This window comes from Lepisosteus platostomus, chromosome 5 (assembly GCF_059453375.1).
Source record: "Lepisosteus platostomus isolate fLepPlt1 chromosome 5, fLepPlt1.hap1, whole genome shotgun sequence".
Classification (NCBI taxonomy): domain Eukaryota; kingdom Metazoa; phylum Chordata; class Actinopteri; order Semionotiformes; family Lepisosteidae; genus Lepisosteus; species Lepisosteus platostomus.
In genome coordinates, this window is record NC_142615.1 from 32,700,318 (window position 1) to 32,724,386 (window position 24,069).

At 45.8% G+C, this 24,069-nt stretch overlaps 1 protein-coding gene, 1 long non-coding RNA gene and 2 other non-coding genes across 4 annotated transcripts; 2 read left to right on the plus strand and 2 right to left on the minus strand.

Moving 5' to 3' along the window:
- Positions 1 to 8,769: 8,769 nt before the first annotated feature.
- Positions 8,770 to 8,841, minus strand: trnam-cau (transfer RNA methionine (anticodon CAU)). Its single transcript has one exon. It is a non-coding gene; the product is annotated as a tRNA-Met (tRNA).
- Positions 8,842 to 17,508: 8,667 nt separating this feature from the next.
- LOC148665626 (zona pellucida sperm-binding protein 3-like) lies at positions 17,509 to 18,400 on the plus strand. The gene is made up of 4 exons (XM_088632390.1): positions 17,509 to 17,664; positions 17,742 to 17,859; positions 18,058 to 18,158; positions 18,236 to 18,400. The coding sequence occupies exons 1-4, from the start codon at positions 17,540 to 17,542 to the stop codon at positions 18,375 to 18,377; spliced, it is 486 nt and encodes a 161-aa protein (XP_088488516.1). The 5' UTR covers positions 17,509 to 17,539; the 3' UTR covers positions 18,378 to 18,400.
- A 38-nt stretch (positions 18,401 to 18,438) lies between these two features.
- LOC148665627 (uncharacterized) lies at positions 18,439 to 18,834 on the plus strand. The gene is made up of 2 exons (XR_015936920.1): positions 18,439 to 18,663; positions 18,743 to 18,834. It is a non-coding gene; the product is annotated as an uncharacterized LOC148665627 (long non-coding RNA).
- Positions 18,835 to 21,711: 2,877 nt separating this feature from the next.
- On the minus strand, positions 21,712 to 21,784 carry trnaf-gaa (transfer RNA phenylalanine (anticodon GAA)). Its single transcript has one exon. It is a non-coding gene; the product is annotated as a tRNA-Phe (tRNA).
- Positions 21,785 to 24,069: the final 2,285 nt, after the last annotated feature.

Consider the following 24,069-nt stretch of genomic DNA (forward strand, 5'->3'; position numbering starts at 1 on the left):
ACTACCTTCTGCAGCACATTCCTTCCTCACATTACTCGATCAAAGAACACTGGACTTTAGCCCTTGCCCGACATGGAAACGACTGTACCTTCGTTTTATGAGATATTTCCTGTCACTTGGTGAAATCTCAACTTCTTTGGCAGCTCTGTATATAGTTCTTCTTTGGAGCAGACTTTGGACCTTTTATTTAATTTATAAAGTAGGACGCATTCCGAATTGTGTAATTCCTGTTTTAGAAATGCTCTGGGCGGTGTGTCTTCTTTTAACGCACAAACAGTGTTCTAACTGTATACTGTAGATCAGTGCAGCTATCGTACTGGATTTAGCTGGGATTCTCACATTTTTCTTGAGAAGGTATTCCGGGTTGCTTGAAACTTGAATAAAAACGTGATCTGAAACTACCTACTGTACCTTCCAATCTCTGATGTTGCTGTAACTAAACTGGGATGTGATCTTTTGCAGATGTGCAGTGTGCCTTTACTCTTGTCGTATTAAACACTATCTCTGTTGTTGGGCAGAGTTGAAGGGGAACAAACTGCACAGAAAATTACGGAACGAGAAAATGTTTCTACACTTCAAAATGTCCCTTTAAAACCCTCCTCACCCACGTCGGTGTGGGGAGTTTGCAGGTAGAGAGGTTTTACAGATGCTCATGATATTTCTCATGGGGTGTTACCTGTTGTAGTATCTCTCTCTGCGCCTTTGGAAATAAAAGAGCAGCTGGAGTATGAGGTAACGTTTTGAACAGCCTCTTTGTCTTACGAAACAAGAAATGAAAATCAACTGGTAAATTGAACAGTGCAGTAATCAGCGCAGTATACAGTAGGAAGCAATTAAACAAAATGATTAGCAAAAATTGAAGTTGAGTAGATTGGAGTAAGAAATTAATTCTATTTGTAAGCAAACGAGAGCCTGTGCTGCGCATGAGACACACCAATCTTTCAGCATTTCTGAAACGTTTGATTGAATTGACAAAGAAACCCTCTCCCGATCTTCATCTTTGAAAAGGATAACCTTTTGAGCCAGTAGGTGTAACACTGCAAAGCTGCCTGTTTCTCACAGATGTTTGAAGCTGTAGATAACATTTTGCATGTTTGGTGCCATGGCTTAGCTAGTTAGTGTGCCTGACTAAGAAACAAGAGATTCTGGGTGTGAATCCCAGTAGTATCTATTCATAAACACCAGGCCAATCACTGCCAATATTTATGGAGCTCAATTTAAGGATGAAAGGATATGCATGTATTACAGCTTTCTGCAGGTGTTTTATGTTTTAGCACAAGTGTTGGCTCTGTGGTGCAATGGAGGGCGTGTTGGATGTTACTTCTAGATGTTAATAGAATGAAGTCATTTAAAGGTTGTGGGTTGGAGTCCCCCCAGAGTCACATGTTATTTTGATTCAGCCTTTTGAAATCCTCTAGGGATTGGTGTTGATCAAGTCAAATAGAGGACTTCTTCTGAGTCGACAGTCGAAAATGAACCAGCGGCCACAAGGGAGAAATTAGCACTGGACCTGGTTGGTGATCACATTATTCTTATCCTGTAGTCCTTGCACTGGTTTCCTGTCAACTTCAAAATCCTCATGCTCACCTATGAGCCTCTCCATGGCTTGGCACCTCAGTACCTGTCTGAGCTCTTATTGCCCTACTCCCCTAATCGCAACCTTGGTTCTTCTAATTCTAGTCTCCTATCTGATTCAGCCTTTTGTCCCCCAAGCCAGTCTACACTCTACGGGTGACAGGGCCTTCTCCGGTTATTCCCCCAACCTCTGGATCTCTATCCCGAAGGATATCAGAGAGTCACCTTGTCTAAATTCCTTCAAATCCAGACTCAGAGCCTCCTTCTTTAGAAGAGCCTTTAATTAACTATTCTTTACCCCTTTGTTCCAACTGTATTTAGTACCACCATCTACCTCTAACTGTGTATTCTCATCCTGCTTATCTTGTGTATTTTTTCATTGTATTGTTGTCATTCTGCAAAGTGCTTTGAGAAGCCACCTTTAAAGGCGCTATATAAAGTAAAGTTTATTATTATTATTAATAATGAACAGTGCATTTAACACTGAGCACACTTGGTCCTTCTTTGAGAAGGATTGCAGGGGTAGGGAACAAGCTTTCAACGTGTGTTGTTGAAGACCATATCATGGCTTTGTTGCAGGAAATGTCTGAATGCCATCATCGGAGTAAGGAGAGGATCAGGGTTTTGGCGAAGTCTTTTTGATGCCTGAAACTGTCTGGTTCCTGGTTGTAACGGCTGGCACTCTACACCTAAACAACAGAGAACACCGTTGACATCGCTGAACTACCTAGTGGATATTTTGTCGCCTTCTTCTGACCTGTATTAAATGCGATTCTCTGAAAACGTGGCACATTATATCTGTGGTACCTTTATGGAGGGTGAGCACACTCATAAGGATCATAGATTCGATCACAAGCATCTAAAAATGAGCATGAGAAAATGACATCACGCTATAAGGTTGAATGGCATGAGTTCTCCTTTTCCCTCCGTAGAAAATGTGTGTTTGAAAGGAGGTGTCATGTTATTTTTTTGCCAGACAAAGCCATGCCGTAAGATCAGTGTGGTTATTTAAATGTATTGGTCTGAAATATTTTAAATCACAGGGATGTAACAACAAAAAATTAAGTGCTTCTTAACACAGATAGTTGGAGATATTTGGCAGCAGTGGGATTCCAACTTACGTCCCCAAAGAGTCTGGAGCTTTAATCCAGTTCTTTAGAGTGCTCGGCTGTGTTAGCCTTGACTGCCTCATACCTCACACTGGCTCAGAGAAAACTGGGTGGCTTGCAAAGACTGGTAGGAGAGGAAAGGAATAAATACTTCTTTTTTATCTGCTAAAAGAAGGAAAGAAATATTTGATAATTGCTTGTTTAGCAGTTGTTTTGATCAAATTATTGTAATGCAGTGGCAGGTACAATTAAGGTATAATATGTACATGAACTGAGTCTGAAATCTGAGTCGATGATGGCAGCTGACTATCGCTGGAGGACAGTTCATCATGAGTGGGTAAGCCTGCATAATGAGGGAGAAGAGATCGGCCTCTGTGACGCAGTGTCCAGTGACACTCACTATCTGTCCTACTGTTCTCTGCTAACGTAGAGGGTGAATGTTGTTTAAGGTGAATGTAAGGTTTCTTTCTTGTAAAATATTTTCGAGTGCATTTTTGTTGCTGAAACTTTATCTTTCCGATATCTTTATCTTTATCTTTAACTTTATCTTTCTGATCTTGTGCATTTGAATTAATTCCGATATTGTCACCTAATTCTATACATTGTTTCATCAGACTAGAACATTTAGAGGAGCTCAATTGCATTAATGAATTACATAGTGATAGTATTTCTTATCGTTTAAATATTTCGGTCAAAAATGTAGAGAAGGTGCTCTTGTTTTCACCATTATAAAAACTGTGTTTCACCAGTAATATTTACTCTCATAAAAGTATTGTAATTGTATTGTTCTGTTCTGTGACAGTCTTGAGTGACACAAACCTTCTCTCTTACTGCACTACACTTCTCCAGAGGCCAGTTCAGCACACAAGGATCCTCAGTCAAACAAACACTGCAATAGCTTGATAAAAGACACTTCTCATCCTTTCTCTTAGTGTTGGTGCTACTATTCTATGCAAAGGAGGCGCCTTGACAATTAAAGGTGTAATCATCTTAAAGAGAGTCTTCATGAAGGTGTGCATGGCAAGCTCTCCACTGGCAATTGAGCGGGCTTTTGAAGAAACCAATCTCATTCAACAACCATACAAATTGCACAGCTTAAGGCACATGAAGCGAAATTCGTGAGCAGATAGACACAAAACAATGTCGCTTCACATTATTTGCAAAGCTGTTTTGCTTGTCTAACCACCTCTTCCTACTTTGCAGTGAGCACATATTTCATTTTCTTCTCTTATATTTTCCTTGATATTTTACTATCCCTTTCCCCCATGTGGAGATGTATCCACATCCAAAACCCCATGTTTCACCCTGCATTTGTGCCAGTTTTACAATCTGTGTAAACGCCTGCCTTGCACAGGTCTAATGGTACAATCAGTCAGCCTGTGTTACTTATATAGCTGTGCACAGTGGAGGCATGCTGAGGTTAGTTCAAGCCTCCCCTGGAGCCATTAAGTCTTCTGAATGTTTTCCACTCATAAAAAGTTCATTCGCCGTAGCAGTTTCACTGTGACTTTGCTGGTAAAATATTCTTAATGAGAATAATATTTTGTATGCGATAAATAACCGCACCAGAAAATATTGGAGAGAATTGGCTTGTCGCACTATTTTCAGCAGACACTCAGACACAGAAATGTCCTGTCATTAAAGAAAATTTATGAAGAAGAGGTGTGACATCATTGCAAAGGCGATATTTTCTGATGTCTGTCTTGGTTAATAATCATTTGCGTGGGAATTACTTCTGTCATTATTACTAATACTGATAAAAACAGAGAACTCACAGCTCTCTGGATGTTGGCCTGGACTCTAGAAAGTGTTTTTATTTGCAAGCGGCTCAGGAACTCAACACCTGTTGATGGGTCACTTCTGTCAAACACATCAGTGGAACCCAAGCCCACCTACACACACATTCACACACACTGATAGATATACTGTACACCTACACTCTCACACACATTTACACTCACAGACACATCACACATTTATACACACAATCAGACACTTACACACTCACATATATACACTCACACATGCTATCATCATTAATACTCACATAGACGCAGGCACTACACACACTAACAGACATACCATCACATACACTTACAAATATAAAACTACACACTGACAGACACCACACACTCACAGACACACACCATACACACACATTCACAGGCATGCATTCACAGAAACAGACACTACGCATACTCACAGACACACACTTATAGACACCAAACACTCAGAGACCTCACAAGCTCACACACTAACAGCCCACACACGCACAGACACCACACACTTCCAGACATGCACCGACACACGCACAGATACCACAAACACACTTATCCACAGATACACAATAACTAACACAAATATAAATGCTACTAATGCTACAACAGTAACACTATCACTAATACTGACACAAACTACTAATAATAACAGTAATGCTGTTACTAAAACTAACATTACTACTAGTGTTAATACTCTAAGAGTAACACTATAATTATAATTAATATTAACATGAATATGAACATTAAAACTAAAACAATCAGTAGTGCCACTGTCATTAATACTCACATGAACACTAGCATTAAAACTACCAGTTGTACTCTCACTAATATTAACATGAAGACACTGATATTAGTATTAGTTGCTGCCCGTGACGTCACACTGCTCTCTGTGACAAATGCGAGACACTTAGACGCGTGCAGTGACGGGGCGCCTGTCGCCGTGGTTACCATTCTTATGATTTATAAACAATGGAAAAATGCATTTAAACTGTTACTTACATACATTAATGAACTTGAAATATCATTTTCTAGCTCTAGGATACAGTTACCTAAATAATAATATGAATAATCATTGTTTAATTTCAGATTGAACATTATTAACCCTATCTATCAATGAATTGGCTTCAATACTCTGCTCTCCTCCCCACAGATAGCTGATGTGTGGTGAGCGCCCTGGCACACTATGGCTGCCATCGCATCATCCAGGTGGATGCTGCACATTGGTGGTGGTGGAGGGGAGTCCCCATTACTGTAAAGCGCTTTGAGTGGAGTATCCAGAAAAGTGCTATATAAGTGTAAGCAATTATTATTATTATTAACCCTAAACACACTATGGTAATTGGTCGATACAGTCATTATTGTCCTGGCCAAATTTCCCATTGGCCCTTACCAATCATGGCCTCTTAATAATCCCCCCTCTTTGAACTGGCTACATTACTCTGCTTTCCTCCCCGCTGATAGCTGATGTGTGGTGAGTGTTCTGGCGCACTATGGCTGCCGTTGTTTCATCCAGGTGGATGCTGCACATTGGTGGTGGTGGAGGGGAGTCCCCATTACCTGTAAAGCGCTTTGAGTGGAGTGTCCAGAAAAGCGCTATATAAGTGTAAGCAATTATTATTATTATTATTAATTAACTGTTTTTTAGATATTTAAACAGGATCAAGCAAATAATCAGTACTCACCAATTGGTATAGTTAATCGATTTTTTCTACGGTTCTTCAGTTGAAATAATTGGTTGTCGATAGATAAGTGATCAATAACTCTTCTCCGTGCGCTCCGTGCTCCTCCCGCGCTCTTTCTCTCTTTGATCCCGGCTCTCTGGCTGGTGTCTGTGACATCACAGCGCTTATTCTGACAGAGCAGAGCGCGTCTCTGCTGCTTTTGTGTGTCTTTTTCAGAAATGCCAGAGGTACTCGAAATGTTGCAAAAAGAAAAGCGTTTTTTTTGTTTTGTAAAAAAGTGAGTGCTGATTTTTATTTTATACAGGAAACGCATGTATGTTGAAACACTAAATTCTATAAATAATTGAGAAATAATAAAGCCAGGAAAACATATATGTAAAAATACAATTTGATCACATAATTTACTTCATTATCTCTGGTGGTTAAATTTTTTTTTTCTGTTGTGTTTTTTTCTCTTGTACCTGTTTCTGATCCTCTGGTTGTAGTTATATTTGTAAATTCTATACATTTAATAAAAAAAAAGAGCTAGAGGAGACTCCTGTCCGGAGCCCGGAGGGCTTTTCATACAAATATAACATCTCCCCCCCAAAAAAACGGGCTGTGAAGAGAGGCGATTTCTAACAGTTGGAGGAGGAGAGCGACAAACCGAGGAATGAAATTCATTAAACAGAAAAAAAAAGTTTACTTCACAGATTAATGCGTTACAAAGCGTACCCATGTGGAGCAGTAGAGAACGAGCACGAGTCCCTGAAATAAGCGCTTTTAAGGGTTTTACACGAATCATCAGAGTATAGAAGCCAGGAGGATCAGACTCATGTTCCTGGAGGTTAAAATGTGTATCCTGGTTTTATTTCCACCCAGCTCTCAGCTCTATAGATAGTCTGATGATTTAAATTAACTGTATAACTGTTACAAGACTTCATCTAATTGTACATTTATAAGACTGTCTGTGAGACACTTGTGAGAGCAGCTGAATCCCAGGGCTGGTGTAGAATCACCAGAGCACTGCTCAGAGATACAGACTGGTCAACTGGTCACTATTGTAGTCACGACCATCGGCCCATTGGCTACTAATAATCAATATACTGATCAGAGTGTCAATACTGGTGTTTATTACATAAATACTAATATAATTCCACACTCACTTGTGTTATAAAACACTTAAAAAACATTTTTGGAGGCTGATATACAGTAAAGAAAGTAACACTGAAGGGCTGGAAGTCCTGGAAAGGGTTTATAGAAGCTTCTTGCTTCTGCCCTGGAACAGAGGCCACAGCTGCCAGATCAGTGACCCCGGAGCCCAGTTCACAGAGAGGAGAACCAGGAGCTCTTTTATGTCTCTAAGAGGACTGGGAGAAAGGAGAAAAGGGGGAGATGTGACTTGAGTCCAGGCTGTTCTGTCTGATATTGTCCATGTAGCAGCACTGATTGTCTGAATATCTTCTGGTTCTGGATTGTGAGGATAGAGAGCAGTACGGAGTTGAGCTTCTGTCTGAGTGTGAGTCTAAGCTGTGAATCTGACTGAGAAGAGAATAATGTTTTTTATTTTTTTATTCTGCCTCAGAATTTTTCTTCTTTGTCAAGTGGTGTTACATCCCCTTCAGATACTCTGCACAGACTGCCAGAGAGAAGAGGAGAGAGAGATGGACAGATAAGAGCACACGCAGCGAGAGAGACATACGTCTTGATTTACTTTGAAGCAAGTGTTCATTTCCCTTCTGGAACAAGTTGTTTCTGAACTTCAAGAAATTCAAACAACTTATGAAAGATAAAATAGTCTTGCTTATCAGGACAGAAGAAATACCACAGGAAAATGCCAGTGATTTTTCTCCTTTTAACGAAAAGTGGAGAAAAACAACGGCAGTGCATTTCCGTCGGCTTGATTTCGCTTAATACAAGTATTCACTTCCTTTTCTGTAGATTACAGCCTGCGAAAGATGAAATAAAGTTATTGGTTATTCATGGTCAGTGCAGGAGAAATACTGCTGGCTGGCAGGAAAATGTCAGTATTTTATTTTAACTACCAACGTGCGAATGGCAAAAAGCAACGGGAGTGTGTTTCTGTGCAGTTGTTAAACAAAGGGCGGGTGATTCAAACACACTCAGGGACGTGCTTCAGATAGTTCCGCTGTAACCAGCTTAAACTTGATGGGATTTCTTTGCAAACCCTCTTGAAATTTGCATTTTACTCACATGGAACTACAAGTAAACAATTAAGTACCTCAGTAAATGTCCAAGAGAACCATTTTCACGTGTGGAATTTTATCTTCAACTGGCTGTCAGGAGAATTAATTTATACACCCGTTGTATCCTTAGCAAAAATATTTTAAAATTAGAACACAGATTTGTTGGAGAACTTGACAATCATTATTAAATGAGTATTATATAAATGTGCGTTGATATTTTGTATATGTACCTTAATTGTAATAAATATAAACATAATTTCTTTGATATGGATGTTCATTTGAAGGATTTGAGAAAACTATCAAGGATCTCAGAACAACCAAAGATACATTTGGGCATCTGCTATTGGTAAAGATTAACGAATACAGTCAGTGTGAAGCTTGCACACACACGAGAGAAAAAAACCAGTTCTAGTTTACTTCATTAAACTGACGGTGTGTATAGCAGAGGATGGTTTCGATCCATCGACCTCTGGGTTATGGGCCCAGCACGCTTCCGCTGCGCCACCCTGCTGACAGATATCACCGCCTGATTCAACACAACTGCTCTATCTTTGCTTTCTAAAAGTGCGCCCGAGTTGAAAAGTCTAAACGGTAAACGCAGACGTCACTTTGAGCACTTGGTCTTTTATAGTACAAATATCACACGCTGCACTACATGGGCGTGTCTTCAAGATCGTTGTGAACCAAAGCTTCTGCTTTCCGAGGCAACTGATTCTTTCGTCGTTAATTCCCAAATCTTCAATGAGAATCAGTGAAACGAAAACCAAACACATGTACACACTCGCGTCATAGCGTGAAAGAAAAATTATGGAAGCATTTGAAAAATAACAAGAGTAGTCTGAACAGCTCCAACCTATCAACTGTTCTACAGTGATCGCTCCCTCTACACCCACTTTATAACACTGAAAATGATGCAGGAAGCACAGCAAAGTTCCAAAACCAGCGGTTGAAAAGCGTCTAGATACATAAAATGACAATTTCTCAAAAGTAAAATCTTAATCTTTTAAATATTGTCATCCATATATTTTCGTTTTTCTCTTTTTTACATAACACGCTTTCGAGAAATAGACTGTCTTGTAATGAAAGCTGCATTAGAAAATGTGTATCTAAATTAAAATCGGAAATATGTATTTTGCGTTATTCAGCTTTCTTAGCGCTTGGGTCTCGATTCAGATATTGCAATGAAAGCAACAGGGGAGTACGTTTTCCTTTTCTAAATCAAAGGTGATCTGCTCACAAGGAAGTATAAAAACTTCAGCGTTTACTTTTTGAAGACCGCAAATTGTCGAAACACTGTTGCTTCATAAGCTAATAAGTAACGTTTCTGAGCACGCATTGTATTACTAATGCTATTATTAATAAAAAAAAAGCTTAAATTCACATAATGGAATTTGGATGGCTCAAAGTAGTCTATTCCTTGTACAACTTTACTTGCCCGATGAGTAGAGTTTAAAGCAACGGCAGTAGATGTAGCAGTAATAGCAACAGCATAGAGAATACACTCTATGAAAGAATTGCGGCTTCAGATCGTTTTGTTCTGTTGAAGCTACCTACAGGCTCTAAATTGTTGACATTGGCTGTGATCTTCTTTTTTCAGGTTTCATGAAATTCTTCACATATTTGAAATATTTCATTCGGGTTCGCCCAATACACGGTGCAAATCGTACCTGCAGCAGAATGCTGTGGCACATGAAGCCGTTTTGTTTATCGGTTGTAAGGATTGAGGAGCGTACTACAAATCGAGCAAGCGAAAAGAAGATTAAACAGGAGTCACTTTTTGGATTGCTAATCCATTGTGCTCTGCTCGTCTAGGTTCAAATCCCATCCTTGTCATGGTTAAGGCCCGAGACGTGTGTGTTTTTTCTAAACGGTGTTTGCATTTGTTTCCTCTTTTACTACTGTACTAGAGCAGTAATATTTCTAGCGGTGGAAGATCATGGTATCACATGCTGACAGCAGGAACACGTGGCCACAAGCTGCAGTACATTGGTTTGGGAACAGCAATAACTTTCCTGTGAAGACAGGTGCGCCGGTATTAATACAGCGCTTTCGAGCGGTAAGAGTTACAAGAACTGACTTAAACTTACCAGTTATGTTCAATTGCTAAAAACACAAAACCAACCTCTTCAGTGGTTGAATCTAAATAACAGAAGCCAACGCTGCCATCAAGGAAAAAAAATCCTGAGTTATGTAATTTTTAACTAAATATCTGACTTTCAGTTTGAAGCGGTACAATGGATTCTAGGTCACATTCGTTATTGATTCAGGATATATATGAGTGTGCTAATGGTTAAATCTGTGTGTACATGAGCTACAAACGGTAACATTTTCATTGCGAGAAGAAAGTCAGTCCGTGCACATTGTCAGGAAAACTAAACCCACAGTGCCAGCAAACCTTTCGATAGCCTGTAGGTACTGCCATTGCAAATGTAACATGTTGTTCATGCACACATATAACATCGTTGCTATCTCGTAATTAGGAGATAATTTGGTATTTATAAATTAAGATTTTTTTCCTGGGTGGCAACAATGCGCTTCCGCAATAAATCATAGACTCCGCTTTCAAAATAGCTGCACCAGGCACTTGGACACAGATAAACACAGGGATTTAAAATTCAGGAATATGAATGGTCAATTGCTTACAGTTGGGGTTTTACGTTTTCTTATTTAGCGATTTGTGTATCAATCTTTTTAACAATTCATTAAAATGCTAACAATATGTAAAATAAAAACAGCAGCACCGTTAAATGAAGGGGAGACAGGTAGTTTTTTTTTACAATCAGATTCCAATCTCTAATGCTGTGTGTGAGAGCTTAGGTAACTTTCCTTTTCTCACATTTTCTGACGACTATTCCAAAGGGGCACCCTGTCAACTCCTAATACTTTGTATGTTTGATTATTGTCGTTTTATTTAGAAAAAGTTCAATATTGATCATAACTTAAGAAAATTACGATCACGAATAAAAAAAGGGGCTAAAGATGTGAGTTGCTCTTGAATCAGAGCCGGGTGAGACGGGCTTCTGTTCTGATATGATTGTACGAGAAGCAGGAGGAATCGCTTCACTCCTATGGAGCATGAGCTGAATCAGGAGTGAGACATTTCGTATGCTCATGCATATGTTAACGCATGACCTACATCGTAAAACTAAATTAAAAACTAACATTAAGTTGTCAAAGACATTCATTTATATACAAACAAGAGACAGACATAGCAATGGTTCTACATTAACTTGTCCTACACTGATCAGACTAATTGAAATGTATGAAAGCCCGTTTCTGCCAGGGAGTTAAAAAAAACGCGCTATGGTATCGCAGAATTCCGACTAAGTAACTCAAAATTGCGACTTGGTAACTCAGAACTCCAACTTTATATCTCACATTTGCAACTTCGAAATAGCCCATATTTAATTGTCTGTCATTTCGTTATTGTGACGGATTCGGGTTCTAGGGCTTGTGCCCTCACCGCTCCCACCCTAGCTCGTTCCTCACTGCAGTGGCTCGAACCCAGGTCTTGCCAGCTGAGCTAAAGAACACTTTCTTTAACACCGGCGGCCAGCATCCCTGTTATGCTCTGACGGAACCCTCTATCCTGAAGAAAGTGTTTGCTGACCCGGCCAGCTGCTGCACCACCAACAGACAGGTGGTGCTTGGCGGGGACTTCAACGTCGACCGGGAGAAGGGGTGCGACGCTAGCTCGGCAGAGCTGGAGTCGTTACTCAAGCAGTTCTCCCTAGTAGACGGCTTCAGACGGTGCCGCCCTAATGACGCCGGAACGACCTGGAAAAACTCCCGGGGAGTGTGCAGCCGCCTGGACTACATCTTCCTGCACACGACCTGCTCCCTGGAGCGGGCGACGGTGTCCCCGGCGTGGTATTCCGACCACGAGCGCTTGACGGTGGTGGCTAACACCAGCCTGCCGGCATTCGGTCATGGGTACTAGAAGCTGAACCGGGAGATACTGGAGGAAGACGACTTCAGGGCACTGTTCCAGAAAGACTACGCGAGCTGGGGAGACCTGAGAGACGGCTACAGCTCCGTGGTGGAATGGTGGGAGTCGGTGAAGGACAGGACCCGAACCCTGGCGCAGACGTACTGCAGACGGAAGGCGGCCAGGGAGAGGAAGGAAGCTGCACGACTCCAGAGACAACTCGAGGAGGAGTACAGCTCGGCTAACGGGGGAGGAGCCTTCAATTCAGCCCGGGCACGGGACCTGAAGGAGAGGCTCCGCAGACTCAATCAGGTCCGAGGAGCCCAGAAAAAGAGGGGAGATGGAGAGGAAGTGCTGGACGAGAGCGACAAAGTAGAGGCGGCCACCGCTTTCTACACGGAGCTCTTTTCAGAAAAGCAGACAGAGGTGGAGGCAGGCGATGCTTTTCTGGAGGGGCTGACGGCACGAGTACCGGAGGAGGTGAGGGAGGACTTGGAGGGTCCGATCACGGCCAAGGAGCTGAAGGCGGCGCTCTTTTCCATGGAGAATGGCAAGGTGCCGGGGCCGGACGGACTCCCCAAGGAATTCTACACCTGCTTCTGGGACACCCTGGCGGCAGATCTGGTGGAAGTGGCGCAGGAGATCTTCCGCCGGGGGAAACTCGGAGACACCATGAGGGAGGGCGTCATCTCCCTGCTCTTCAAGGGAGGAGACACCGCCGACCTCAAAAACTGTAGGCCGATCACGATGCTCTGCGTGGATGTAAAGATCCTGTCCAAGCTCCTGACCGGCAGACTGAGATCCGCCCTCCCCCACATCATCCACAGCGACCAGACGTGTGGGGTGGAGGGGCGATCCGTCAGCTGGAACCTCCAGCTGACCAGAGACGCCATCGCCTGGGCCGAGGACCGGAACGTGCCCATGATGGTGGTCAGCCTGGACCAGGAGAAAGCCTTCGACAGAGTGAACCACGGCTATCTGTTCAGGGTGCTGGAACGCTTCGGTTTCGGAGAGAGTTTCAGCCGCTGGATTCAGATTCTGTACTCTCACGTGGGCAGCAGAGTGAACGTGAACGGAAACCTGGGGGATTTCATTCCCCAGGAATCCGGAGTACGACAGGGCTGCCCCCTTTCACCCCTTCTCTATGTTCTCTTCACAGAGCCCTTAGCAGAGGCGGTGAGACGGGACCCCATCATCGACGGCCTGGAGATACCGGGAAGCGCGGGGGAAACCCTGAAGATCTCCCAGTACGCCGACGACACAACGCTGTTCCTGAGGTCGGACAGGGGGTTGAGGAGGGCCCTGCAGGTCATGGAGCAATACTCCAGAGCCTCGGGGTCGAAGCTCAACTGCCGAAAGAGCAAACTGAAGTTCTTCGGGCCCTGGAAGCACAGGACGACGGCGCCGGAGGGTCTCGAGCTCTGCACGGAGCCCCTCAGAATACTGGGGATTTCCTTCCAGAGCCAGGACAACGAGACCAACAACTGGACTGAGGATCGCCAGGGTGAACGCCAAGCTGGGTCTGTGGAAAACGCGGTCGCTGTCCTACACGGGGAAAGTGATGGTATTGAAAGCAGACGTCCTGCCGGCTTTGGTTTACCTGGCGGTGGTGTACCCGCTGCCGGCCAGACTCAGACGAGCGCTGCAAGGGATGATCTTCGGCTTCGTCTGGGGCGGCAGGTACGAGTACATCACGAGAAACCGGATGTGTCAGCCGGTCGAGGAAGGGGGTCGAGATGTCCCACATTTCCCCCTGAAACTCGACTGCATTTTTTACTGCAACCTCTGTCGGGCGCTGCGGGAGCCCATCGGCCACAAGTACCAGTACTTTGTCAGGCTGTGGCTCTCCATCCCGATGAGGCACTTGGTCCAGTGGTCAAACACTGGGCCCAAGGCAGAGAGGCGACCAAAGTTCTACACCCACGCTGTCAAGTGGAGCAGGAGGTACGAGGCCACGAGACAGCCAGAGCTCTGCACCAACCACAGAGCTCTGTACAAAGAGGTGAGGGGGCATCTGGTCGCCGAGAAAATGCTGCGAGTTCCCAGACAAGTCTGGGAAAGGACGCAGCCGAAAGAACTGGACAACGAACTGAAGAACCTCAACTGGATGGCCGTACACAAGAGACTGGCTACCAGAGAGGTCCTCTACAGACACTCGCTTACCAGGAACCCGCATTGCCCCCGGGACACGTGTTTCATCGAGGAGACTCAGGAGCACGTGTTCTGGAGCTGCCCCTTCGCCAAGGCGGTGTGGGGCAGAATGGACAACACCATGCAACTCCTGGGGACGGGTGCGGTGCTCAGTTACCAGTACGTTCTGCTGGGGCTGGCACCTACCGGACTGGACAGGGGGACGCAGTTCCTGATGTGGCTGCTGCTGTCCCTCACAAAGAAAGGCCTGTGGGACGCGAGGAACAATCTCATCCGGCACAACATCGAGTGGGGAGCGAGGGAGCTGGAGGAGAGGATCCTGGCGGACCTCAGGAGGAGGATGAAGCGCGACGTTGCTAAATGGGGTTTCCCCACGGCAAAGGAGCGCTGGAAAGGCCTATGGACCCTGTACAGGGATTAATGGGTTACAGCAAGTGGTAGGGTTTGGAGGGACTCTCATAATAGCGCAAATCCGCCCACCTTTGCATGGACTGATAACGGACAATCACCGCCGTTCCGCCGTTGTTTGAATTTGTGGAGTGTTATCGCGTGAGATGTTTTCTTTTTGAGATGTGTTTTTTTTTTCGGAATAAAGTATATTTTATAAGAAAAAAAAATGCGCAGGGGAGGGCGGTGCCGTCATCACTGCAAGCAGATCGTACAAATTGTATGTTGCAAAGGAACAATAGGTTTATTCCATGCTGAAAACGTGTTTTCTTTCTTCTTTTTTTTCAGCATGGAATAAACCTATTACTTGTTCATTTGCAGCCTACGCATGCTGATGCAGCTACCCACCTGAACTACAAATTGTATGTCGGCCGTTCCGTTACACTATATTGATTAATCGTACAAGATCATAGGATCTATAGGCCTGATGACTTGGCTTGTACAGTGCCCTGATAAAAATCAAATTAATTACACTAATGTTTTATGGAATCCCATTTCCGCCAGTGAGGCTTCCATAGTACCCGGATGGAATAGTGGCCGGTGGACTTTAAAAAAAAAAAATATTGAAACACCAGAAATACAAAAACGGAGACAGAATACGAAATAAGATACAGAAATGGACACTTTACGTCCAGAGGAATTCACAATTATAAAATCTGAAACTTATACTTTTTACATATTTCCATTGTATGTCCTCTTTTACTTAAAAAATAAACTCTTCTTTAGCTCAGCTAGCAAGGCCTGGGTTCGAGCCAATACAGTGAGGCACGAAGCAGGGTGGGAGCGGCGAGGGCACAAGAATCCGTTACAATAACAAAAGGACAATGAAATATGGGCTATTTCGAAGTCGCAAATGTGAGATATAAAGTCAAAATTCTGAGTTTTAAGGTCGCAATTCTGAGATTCTAAGTCACAATTCTGAGATACCATAGTGCGTTTTTTTTTACTCCCTGGCGGAAACGGGCTTCCATTGGTTCTCAGTGCTGCGAAGCAAAAGCAATCTCTGGAAAATCAGACAAATTATTATCAGATCATGTCAAAAGCTGATCAGTATTTCTTTACTGGGAAGCAAAGAAATGCTTGTATTACACATTTTAATATGACATGCAATTACACGTGAAAATTAGTCAAATTATTTTCATTGCGGTACGTGTTGATAGAACAGCCCCCTCGATAAAAGAAAGCGTGTACGGACGTGTCGCATGTTCAGTACTCTGTCTGACAGAGAGTTTAACACACTGTCCTCGTAAATTAGAAACTAATTGAACAACAAATTAACCTAAGCAAATTTTACACGTGTGGGTGATTTAATGCTGTCTAAATTGCGTGGAACTCCTCTGCTGAGGTCACATACACACGGGAAAGTGTTCAGGCGGCTTCACGGAGTCCCGCCTCAGACTGGAACTGGTTCTAATTAGACGCTGAGAACAATCCGGGCCTCTGTGTGTAATTGATTGTGTTGATTGAGCGGTAGTGTGACCAGGTGTGTGGTAGCAGGTCCTGCCAGTATAAAAACCTAGTCACCGAGTTCACTCTCTCTCTCTTGCTTCCACACAGTTTGGTGGTTTACTTGTCTTACTACAGTAGTAGTTTAGCGGGACGTCAATTTGGCAATTCGCTCGTTTCTCTTTGTGCTGTGCCTATGCGCAGGGGCCGGGCTCCCTGCACTGATCTCTGCCGGGCCGGCTGGCTGGGACTCTCGGGAATTAGCGCTCCAGGCCGACCTCCCGCCTCTCGAAGACACAGCCCAGTCGGAGGACTTGAGCCTGGCAGATGCGCCCTCCGAAGACCTGTCTGCAAGCGAGAACGACTCGCAGTCCTTGGCTCCCGACTTTCGCCGCCTCCCCGTGTCCAGAGACGCGCACTCGCCCTACTTCGACAAGGAGAAGATGAAGCCAGAAGCCGGCAGCCGCCCCTTACCCGCCTACATCAAGAGCGTCCTGTTTCCTCCCCAGCGAGGTCGGCAACCGCCTCGCCCGGCCGTCGGGGGCACCCGAGGAGTGGCTGTGTGGTGCGACTCCAGCAGGATGTATGTGAGGGTCAGTCGGCTCCTGTTCGGCTTCAGCTGTCGGCCATCGGAGGTGACCTTGGGCAACTGCAGCGTCAGCCGAACCACACGCAGTTACTTCTACTTCATCTACGGGCTTCACGAGTGTGGCACTGAGCGATCGGTAAGCGGGTCTTCATCTACAGGCAGTGTATCGATGTGAGCTGTAGAGCTAGTGTCGGGGTTGCCATTCCTAGGAATATCCCTTCCTCTATGACCCTGCAGGTTGTCCTGGGCCGCCTGGTGTACTCAACACTCTCTGCTATGCCCCGCCCTCCTCCAGTGCACCTGTGGATCGCTTCATTCCCTTCTCTGTGCCGGTCAAGTGCTCCTACAACAGGTAGGCAGGGCTCTGCTGCTGCTGCTGAGAAGCCGCTGGGAAAGTGTCCAGAAGCCCCTCATCCCTTCTGTCATGCAGGTTCCACTACTCCTACAAGGTTGGCTATGTCCCCACGTGGGCCAGGAGAAGGACCTTCTTCAAGGACCTGACGAACAAGCACAGCTTTGTGCTGCTCACCACCAACTGTAAGCTCCTTGAGCGAGTGGCTCCTCCTGCCTGCAGCGGGTGCTGTGTGCAGGTATAATGCTCTCTCTCTCTCGCTCTCTCCTAAGGATGAGTACTTCCTGGGTCAGCCCATGTACTTCCAGGCCACTGCCTACTTTGCCACAGTGGAGCAGAGGCTGTACATCCACTCGTGTTACGTAACGGAGAAACTGGACCAGCACTCCAAGCCCCGTTTCCCTGTGATCGACAACTTGGGGTACGGCCCCTTCTGGGAGGGGAGGTGGGCAGGAGCCCTGAGAGCCTGCAGAGGTTCATCCTTGTCCTTGTCCCCAGGTGCATGGTTGACAGCAAGGCAGATGGCTGCCTGTCCAGGTTTGTCCCCTCCAAGCAGAAGGATGTGCTCCGCTTCACGATTTATGCCTTCCTCTTCCAAAAGAAGCTGTCCAGGAAGGTACTGCTCTCAAAGGCCGCTCAGCCTTCCTGCTCTACTGATCCATGGTCTGCTTTCACATCCATGATCTAGATGTGAACCAGACTGTGGCAGCTGTAGTGCCTAGAGCTGCCAGCTTGCCTTCACTGATGGCAGAAGGTCCTTCTCTGTCCCTCTATTGGCCTTGATCCCTTAATGCTGTGACTTTCCCTCTTGCAGCATGAAGTGACTGAGCTGTACATGCACTGTGTCATGGCTGTGGCTCCTGCTAAAGCAACACCAGGGACCAAGTCCTGCACCTACAACAGGGAGGCCAAGAGGTACTTCTGCAAGGAACCTGCTGAGGGTGCTCTGGGACATGCCAGGTGGAGGCCTCACCTGTCCTCCTCTCCTCCAGGTGGGAGGAGCTGTATGGTGACCATGAGGTCTGTGCCTGCTGTGAGTCCAGGTGTGCTGGCAGCCGGAATGAAGGCGGGTCTGGTTCTCTATCCCTTGTGGATGCATCTCTGCCCAAGAGACAACCATGCTTGGACAACTGAGGAATGATCCCATGCTGGACAAAGGGACTGTTTAGATGAGTAGCATCACTGTGGGACTCTGGGTATAGCGGATCCCTCACTCCTGGGTGCTGCTTGTCCACAGGTACCAGGAGCCTGGTGACCAGCAGTCGGGTGGCTGTGGCACCAGTAGAAGCTCCTCTGGATGTGGGAGCTGACTGGACTGAGGATGAGGAGGGAGACCCTCAGAGCTCCAGTGAAGATGCTGAGAGCACCAGTGAGGATGTGGAGGGAGCAGAGGACTTTGGAGATGTTGGCCAGTGGACAGGTTGGGTCTGGCAGGAGGAGCTCCTGTAGGGGTGGGTGTCCTGCAGTGTAGCTGCATTGTTCTCCTTCTTCCTCCCCAGGTGCCTGAATGAAGGCTCCAGCCTGGCCCTTGTGACTCTCCTGCCTCCACTTGCCTTGTAATGGCAACATCTCAATAAAGCTGTGAAAGACCCTTCTGCTTGCCCTTGTTTCTTTATGGTTTATAGGTTTGAATGGGGTGGAGAGATTCAAGGGAAGTGAGACCCATTAATCAATGGAAGTATTTGTGGGGGGGGGGGGGGTTCCCCTTTCAAGAATGCTTCTTGTATTGCTGCCAATGAGGACTGAAAATGTCTGGAGTAATAAAGCATTGTACTGGGCAAAGATGGCTGCATTATTCCTTGGGCAGGGCAGTGTGACTTTTTTTTTTTACTGTGGGAGAGACAGAGGTGTTCAACATACTGGAAATCCTCCCATTTCCGAGAGGGGTAGTGCTTATGGAGTGTGAGTTGCTACTGTAGTGCCCAGTAAGAGTGAGATCTGGTGTCCTATTCTAGGCTGCACAAACTGTCTAAAATAAACACAAGGAAGGAATTGTCAACAGGGGCTTGGTGTAAAGTAGGCCTTCCCTTCCTTAGCAGAGGAACGATACTGGTGCACAAACATCAGTGAATAATGGTGCAGTTAGAATCTTGGAGGTCTTGTCTTATGGGTGTTGGTTTCACAGCAGTGGTATTGGACAGTCATGAGAAGTATTAGGATTGAGACTGGAGATCCCAGTACTTGACTGGGAAGACAGGTGTTCACAACCACCTCTACCAGCAACACAGACTGTGTAGATTGAGACTGAATGCTTACTACACAAAGCCTCTCCCCTGTTTCAGTGTCCCATGTCATGAATTTCAAGTGAATCCTAGTCTCCCTTTGTGACTACCTATAATTTGCACAAATCCTGCTGGCCCACTAACACTGTTAATTTTTAGCCCTACTGCACTGCCCTATTAAAGCTTCAAGGATTTAGGACAAACTATTTTATATAATGGTTCCAAAGGTGGCTTCTCAAAGTACTTGACATAATTACAATTAGAATACACAGGATAAAACAGTTCCAATAGACAGAGGAGACCATGGATAGTGGTACTAAGTAGAAAGTAGAAGCAGAGGGGTAAAGAATGGAACCAGTTCAGTAAACGCTCTTCTACAGAAGAAGGTGTTGAGTCTGAATTTGAAGGAGTTTAGGGAAGGTGACTCTGGTATCCTTGGGGAGAGAGTTCCAGAGCTTGGGTGCATAACAGGAGAAGGCCTTGTCACTCATACAGTGTAGACGGGCTTGGGGGACAGTTAGGAGACCAGAATAAGAAGAGCGAAGGTTATGAGGTGGGGAGTAGGGTGATAATAGATCAAACTGCTACTGAGGTGCAACTGAAATGTGACGGCATGCTCTACAATTTATGCAAGAAAGGGTAATGTTAGGCTTTTATGGACCGTTGGTACAACAGCAGTGCTCAAGGATTCATTTCTAATATTGAGGACAATGGGTTATATACCCATCGTTCTTACCAAAGGATCAGAGACCTTTTGCTATATAAAAAGACTACTTTCCACCACTAATTTATACAGGTTTGGTTCATTTGGGTTTTATCAGTTAAACATTTAAGTGAAGTCATTGTCCTGCTCGCAGCCGAGCCTGACACACGGTACCGTCTGGTTTCTGTCGCTGGGCGCTCACCTTGCGGTCCATATGGGTCCTAATGCCCCAGTATACGGTAGTGGCAATTTCCCTAAGGAAACAAATACTCCACATTAGTCTGAATGCCACATTCTTTATTGGTCCCATAACATCACAGAAATATAAAAACAAAACTACTCACTCTTTAATCTCGTCTAATCCAAGACGCACCAAATATCACAGTCTTCTTTTAACACGCGTGCTGTGATTCCTCTATGTAGCAGAAATGACAACCGAGGAGCCGAGAGATCATTTCAGCATTTCGCGTCTGAACGGAAAACACAAACGACCAACTTGGAATGACTTGTTTTTGACGCTTTTCAAAGCGTTCTTTGTGCACTACAACTGCGCCACCAAGCAAACTACATAAATATGAGAAAACACGCAAGAGAGTTGTCACTCAGAGTGTCGAAGGGTCGATGTATACTGGGGCTCAGTTGAAATACAACGTCAGGACTTTTCCGAATTATGTCACACAAAGAGAGCACAGCCTTTTCCGCCCTGCCACATGTAACTTGGTAACTCGCAGTGATCGTATAGTGGTCAGTACTTTGTGTTGTGGCCGCAACAATCCGGGTCACGGCAGAATAGGGGCGTCTGCTTTTACTACTTGCACGAATGAAGGCAAAAAAAAGCCAATCGATGTGAACGAACGGCGCTTTGCAGAGGAGTACTTCCTGACTGGATCGTTGATGAACGACAGAGGCCACTCCGACCTCTTCTCGGTTTTCTTCAATGACTTATGAAGGATCTTCTTCACATTCGCCCATGCAGGGGAAGCCAGTTACACCAAAGCAAATGCAGGAAAGTGCATTTCAAGCAGAGACCAGGAGGGACTTGTTTACTTCGAGAGTGGTCGGAGAATGGAACAATGCACCCAGCCCTGTTGCTGGAGCCGATTCTTGATGAGATCTTGGGCTCACTAAGAGGCCCCCGCTGGATGCTAATCTTTCTGTTGTTCTTGCAGGTCCTGCGCTGCTTTTGAGCCGACAGAGCTCGTCCTGGTCTGTCGGCACAGCCCAATTGCAAATGATCGGCTCCGCGTACAGAAGGAACGTGCGTTTGGTACAAGAGTGCATGAAGGCACCGGAAATACATTGGGAACAAATGACCGGTCGCTCAAGACCTCTGTGAAGTACAGGAGCATGCAAAACGAGGCTGTTTCCGCCCGGTCTCGATCCAGGGACCTTTCGCGTGTTAGGCGAACGTGATAGCCGCTACACTACAGAAACCTGCAGGGACTGCTGCTGGTGTCTCGCTTGCATTTCGGGCTGAGAAAGGGACGCGTCACTTTAGGCAGGGGGCGCTGGAGAGAGGAACAAAGGGCGCGATGAAACAAAATGCCGAAACCCGGGATCAAACCAGGGACCTTTAGATCTTCAGTCTAACGCTCTCCCAACTGAGCTATTTCGGCAGTGTGCAGAGCCCACAGCCACCTGCTCCAGCCTTCCTGTGTTGCGGCATGAGCGCACCAAGAGTAGCGGGAGAGTGTTGCAGGAACGTCACTCAGAAGGAAAGCCACCCAGGTGCGCCCTCTGAGCTCTGTCCAGCGCATCTTCCTCGCTTGAACTCCTGCCTGCGACGGGCAGGAAACAATTATCAAGAACAGAACGACACCCCATGGGTGTCTCATGACCACACCTTAGGTTGTGACACGTGCAGGTGTGAGGGGTTGCCGGGCTACTTTGGAGCAGAGCTTGGGCGGAGGGGGGGCAGGATAGCAGACAAAGAGGTGACACCTCAAGGTCTGCACGATCACAGCTCTCCGCTGCCCCAGGCTTCCGCTCGATAAGCTACTGCACACACCTGCCCCTCCTCACACAGACCGTGGAAAAGTCCCCGAGAGGGAGGGCTCTCTCTTCCTCCCAGGAGCTCTTGGACACGACGCACAGACAGGGCGCGGGGACCTGCCGCCTGCAAACACGGCTCCAGGCAGGACTCCACTCCGCAGGAGCCGCAGAGCAGAGGAGATGGGGGCAGCTTAGCTCCTGTGCAGAGACCTGAGCTGTTGTTGCTGCGGACGCTGTCTTTTCTGCACTCGGGGTAGGAGTGAATGTTGAGTTGCCCTTAGAAATGAAGCAGAGCACTTCATCGGCACGGGTGTGTGTGTGTGTGCGTGCGCCCTGGTGATTCTGGGAGACGGATCGAACCTGGGCTAAAAGAGAGGGGGCTTAGCCCTCTTCCATTTGCTAGTTCAAAGTTGTACAACCCATTTGTATCTGCTAGGCGGCGCAGTCGTCGTCCACAAAGAAGGCTTTGAAGAGCGTCAAAGGCAAGTGATTCCGAGTTGGTCGTTTGTGTTTTCCGTTCAGACGCGAAATGCTGAAATGATCTCTTGTCTCCTCGGTTGTCATTTCTGCTCCGTAAAGGAATCACAGCACGCGTCGCCTTCCAGCACGCTGGGTCGGGACACGATGCCTGGGGTCGGAGCGTGCGATGTCTTCCTCGTTAGTATAGTGGCAAGTATCCCCGTCTGTCACGCGGGATACCGGGGTTTGATTCCCCGATGGGGAGTAGCTTTTCTTTCACCTCCTTAGAGAAAGGACTGCCTTTCACTTCTCTGTTTTCTTTCACAGCGTCGTTCACCTTTTCATTGCTCTCGCTTTCAGAGCCTCCGCACGGCACACGACTCGACATCAGGAAGCACATTGAAGTGAAAGCAGGAAGCGCTGCGACATGCACTGTGCAGATCCCGCCACACTAAGAGGTGAGTGGGTCTGTTCGATGCACAAAGAACGTTTTGATAAGCGTCAAAGGCAAGTCATTCCGAGTTGGTCGTTTGTGTTTTCCGTTCAGACGCGTGTAAGAAAAAAACGGCTCAGGGACGCCAAATATGTAACTATAGTGGCTCTCTGAAGGCACCAGTTCTGTAGGGTTTGGGCATTTACTGAGACAATTATTAATTGTAGCAGTAAATCACAAAGTTGATTCTTTTGATGGCTTTAGAATCCAACCATGCGACATAACTCAAACAACGCACACACACAGGTACTAATACACGAGGATACATTTATTAATACATAGAATATGCATATAAAACTAACAGATCTTATCGAGAGGGTTATCAGAATACAAAAGGTATATATTCAGTCAGTTACAAAGAGTTACACATATCAAGAGGACATACGTTCAGTATATCATTCATTAAGATCGTTTCATAAATGAACTTGGTTATAACTTCTACATTAGATACTTAAAACAAGTACATAACTCTTAGGAATTCAATTGATATCAACTGGTTGGGATAACAATTGAATTCTCAAGCTGTAATGCATTGAAGTTGAATACTCATCCAATTTCTGGGGATTCAGATCTCCTGCAGACACAAGGAAACAGTTGCAGGCTGTTGCTGTCCAATCCGCGCTGTTTGGCTCCGTGCCAGGCTGTGCTGTGCGGCTTGCGACGGTGCACTGCTGATGCTCACTGTTGGCTTTAACTAGCAAAGTTTGTGAACAGGAGAAAAGATGACTGTGGGTCCCAGCAAGTCAGGAAGAGGACCGGTTCGTTCCTGATGAAGAGCTAGTTCTGAATAGTGATTCAGCTGTCCACAGTTCCGACCTGTTCACGAGGCCTGCTGCTGGTTACTCTCTGGCAACATCCACTCTAGACTCTTAGATCAAAGGAAAGTTCTGGCACTCGGACACACTGGCCGTTCCGTGGTTGTCCGGGCTGAGTCTCAGGATGGTCAGGAGGCGCGCT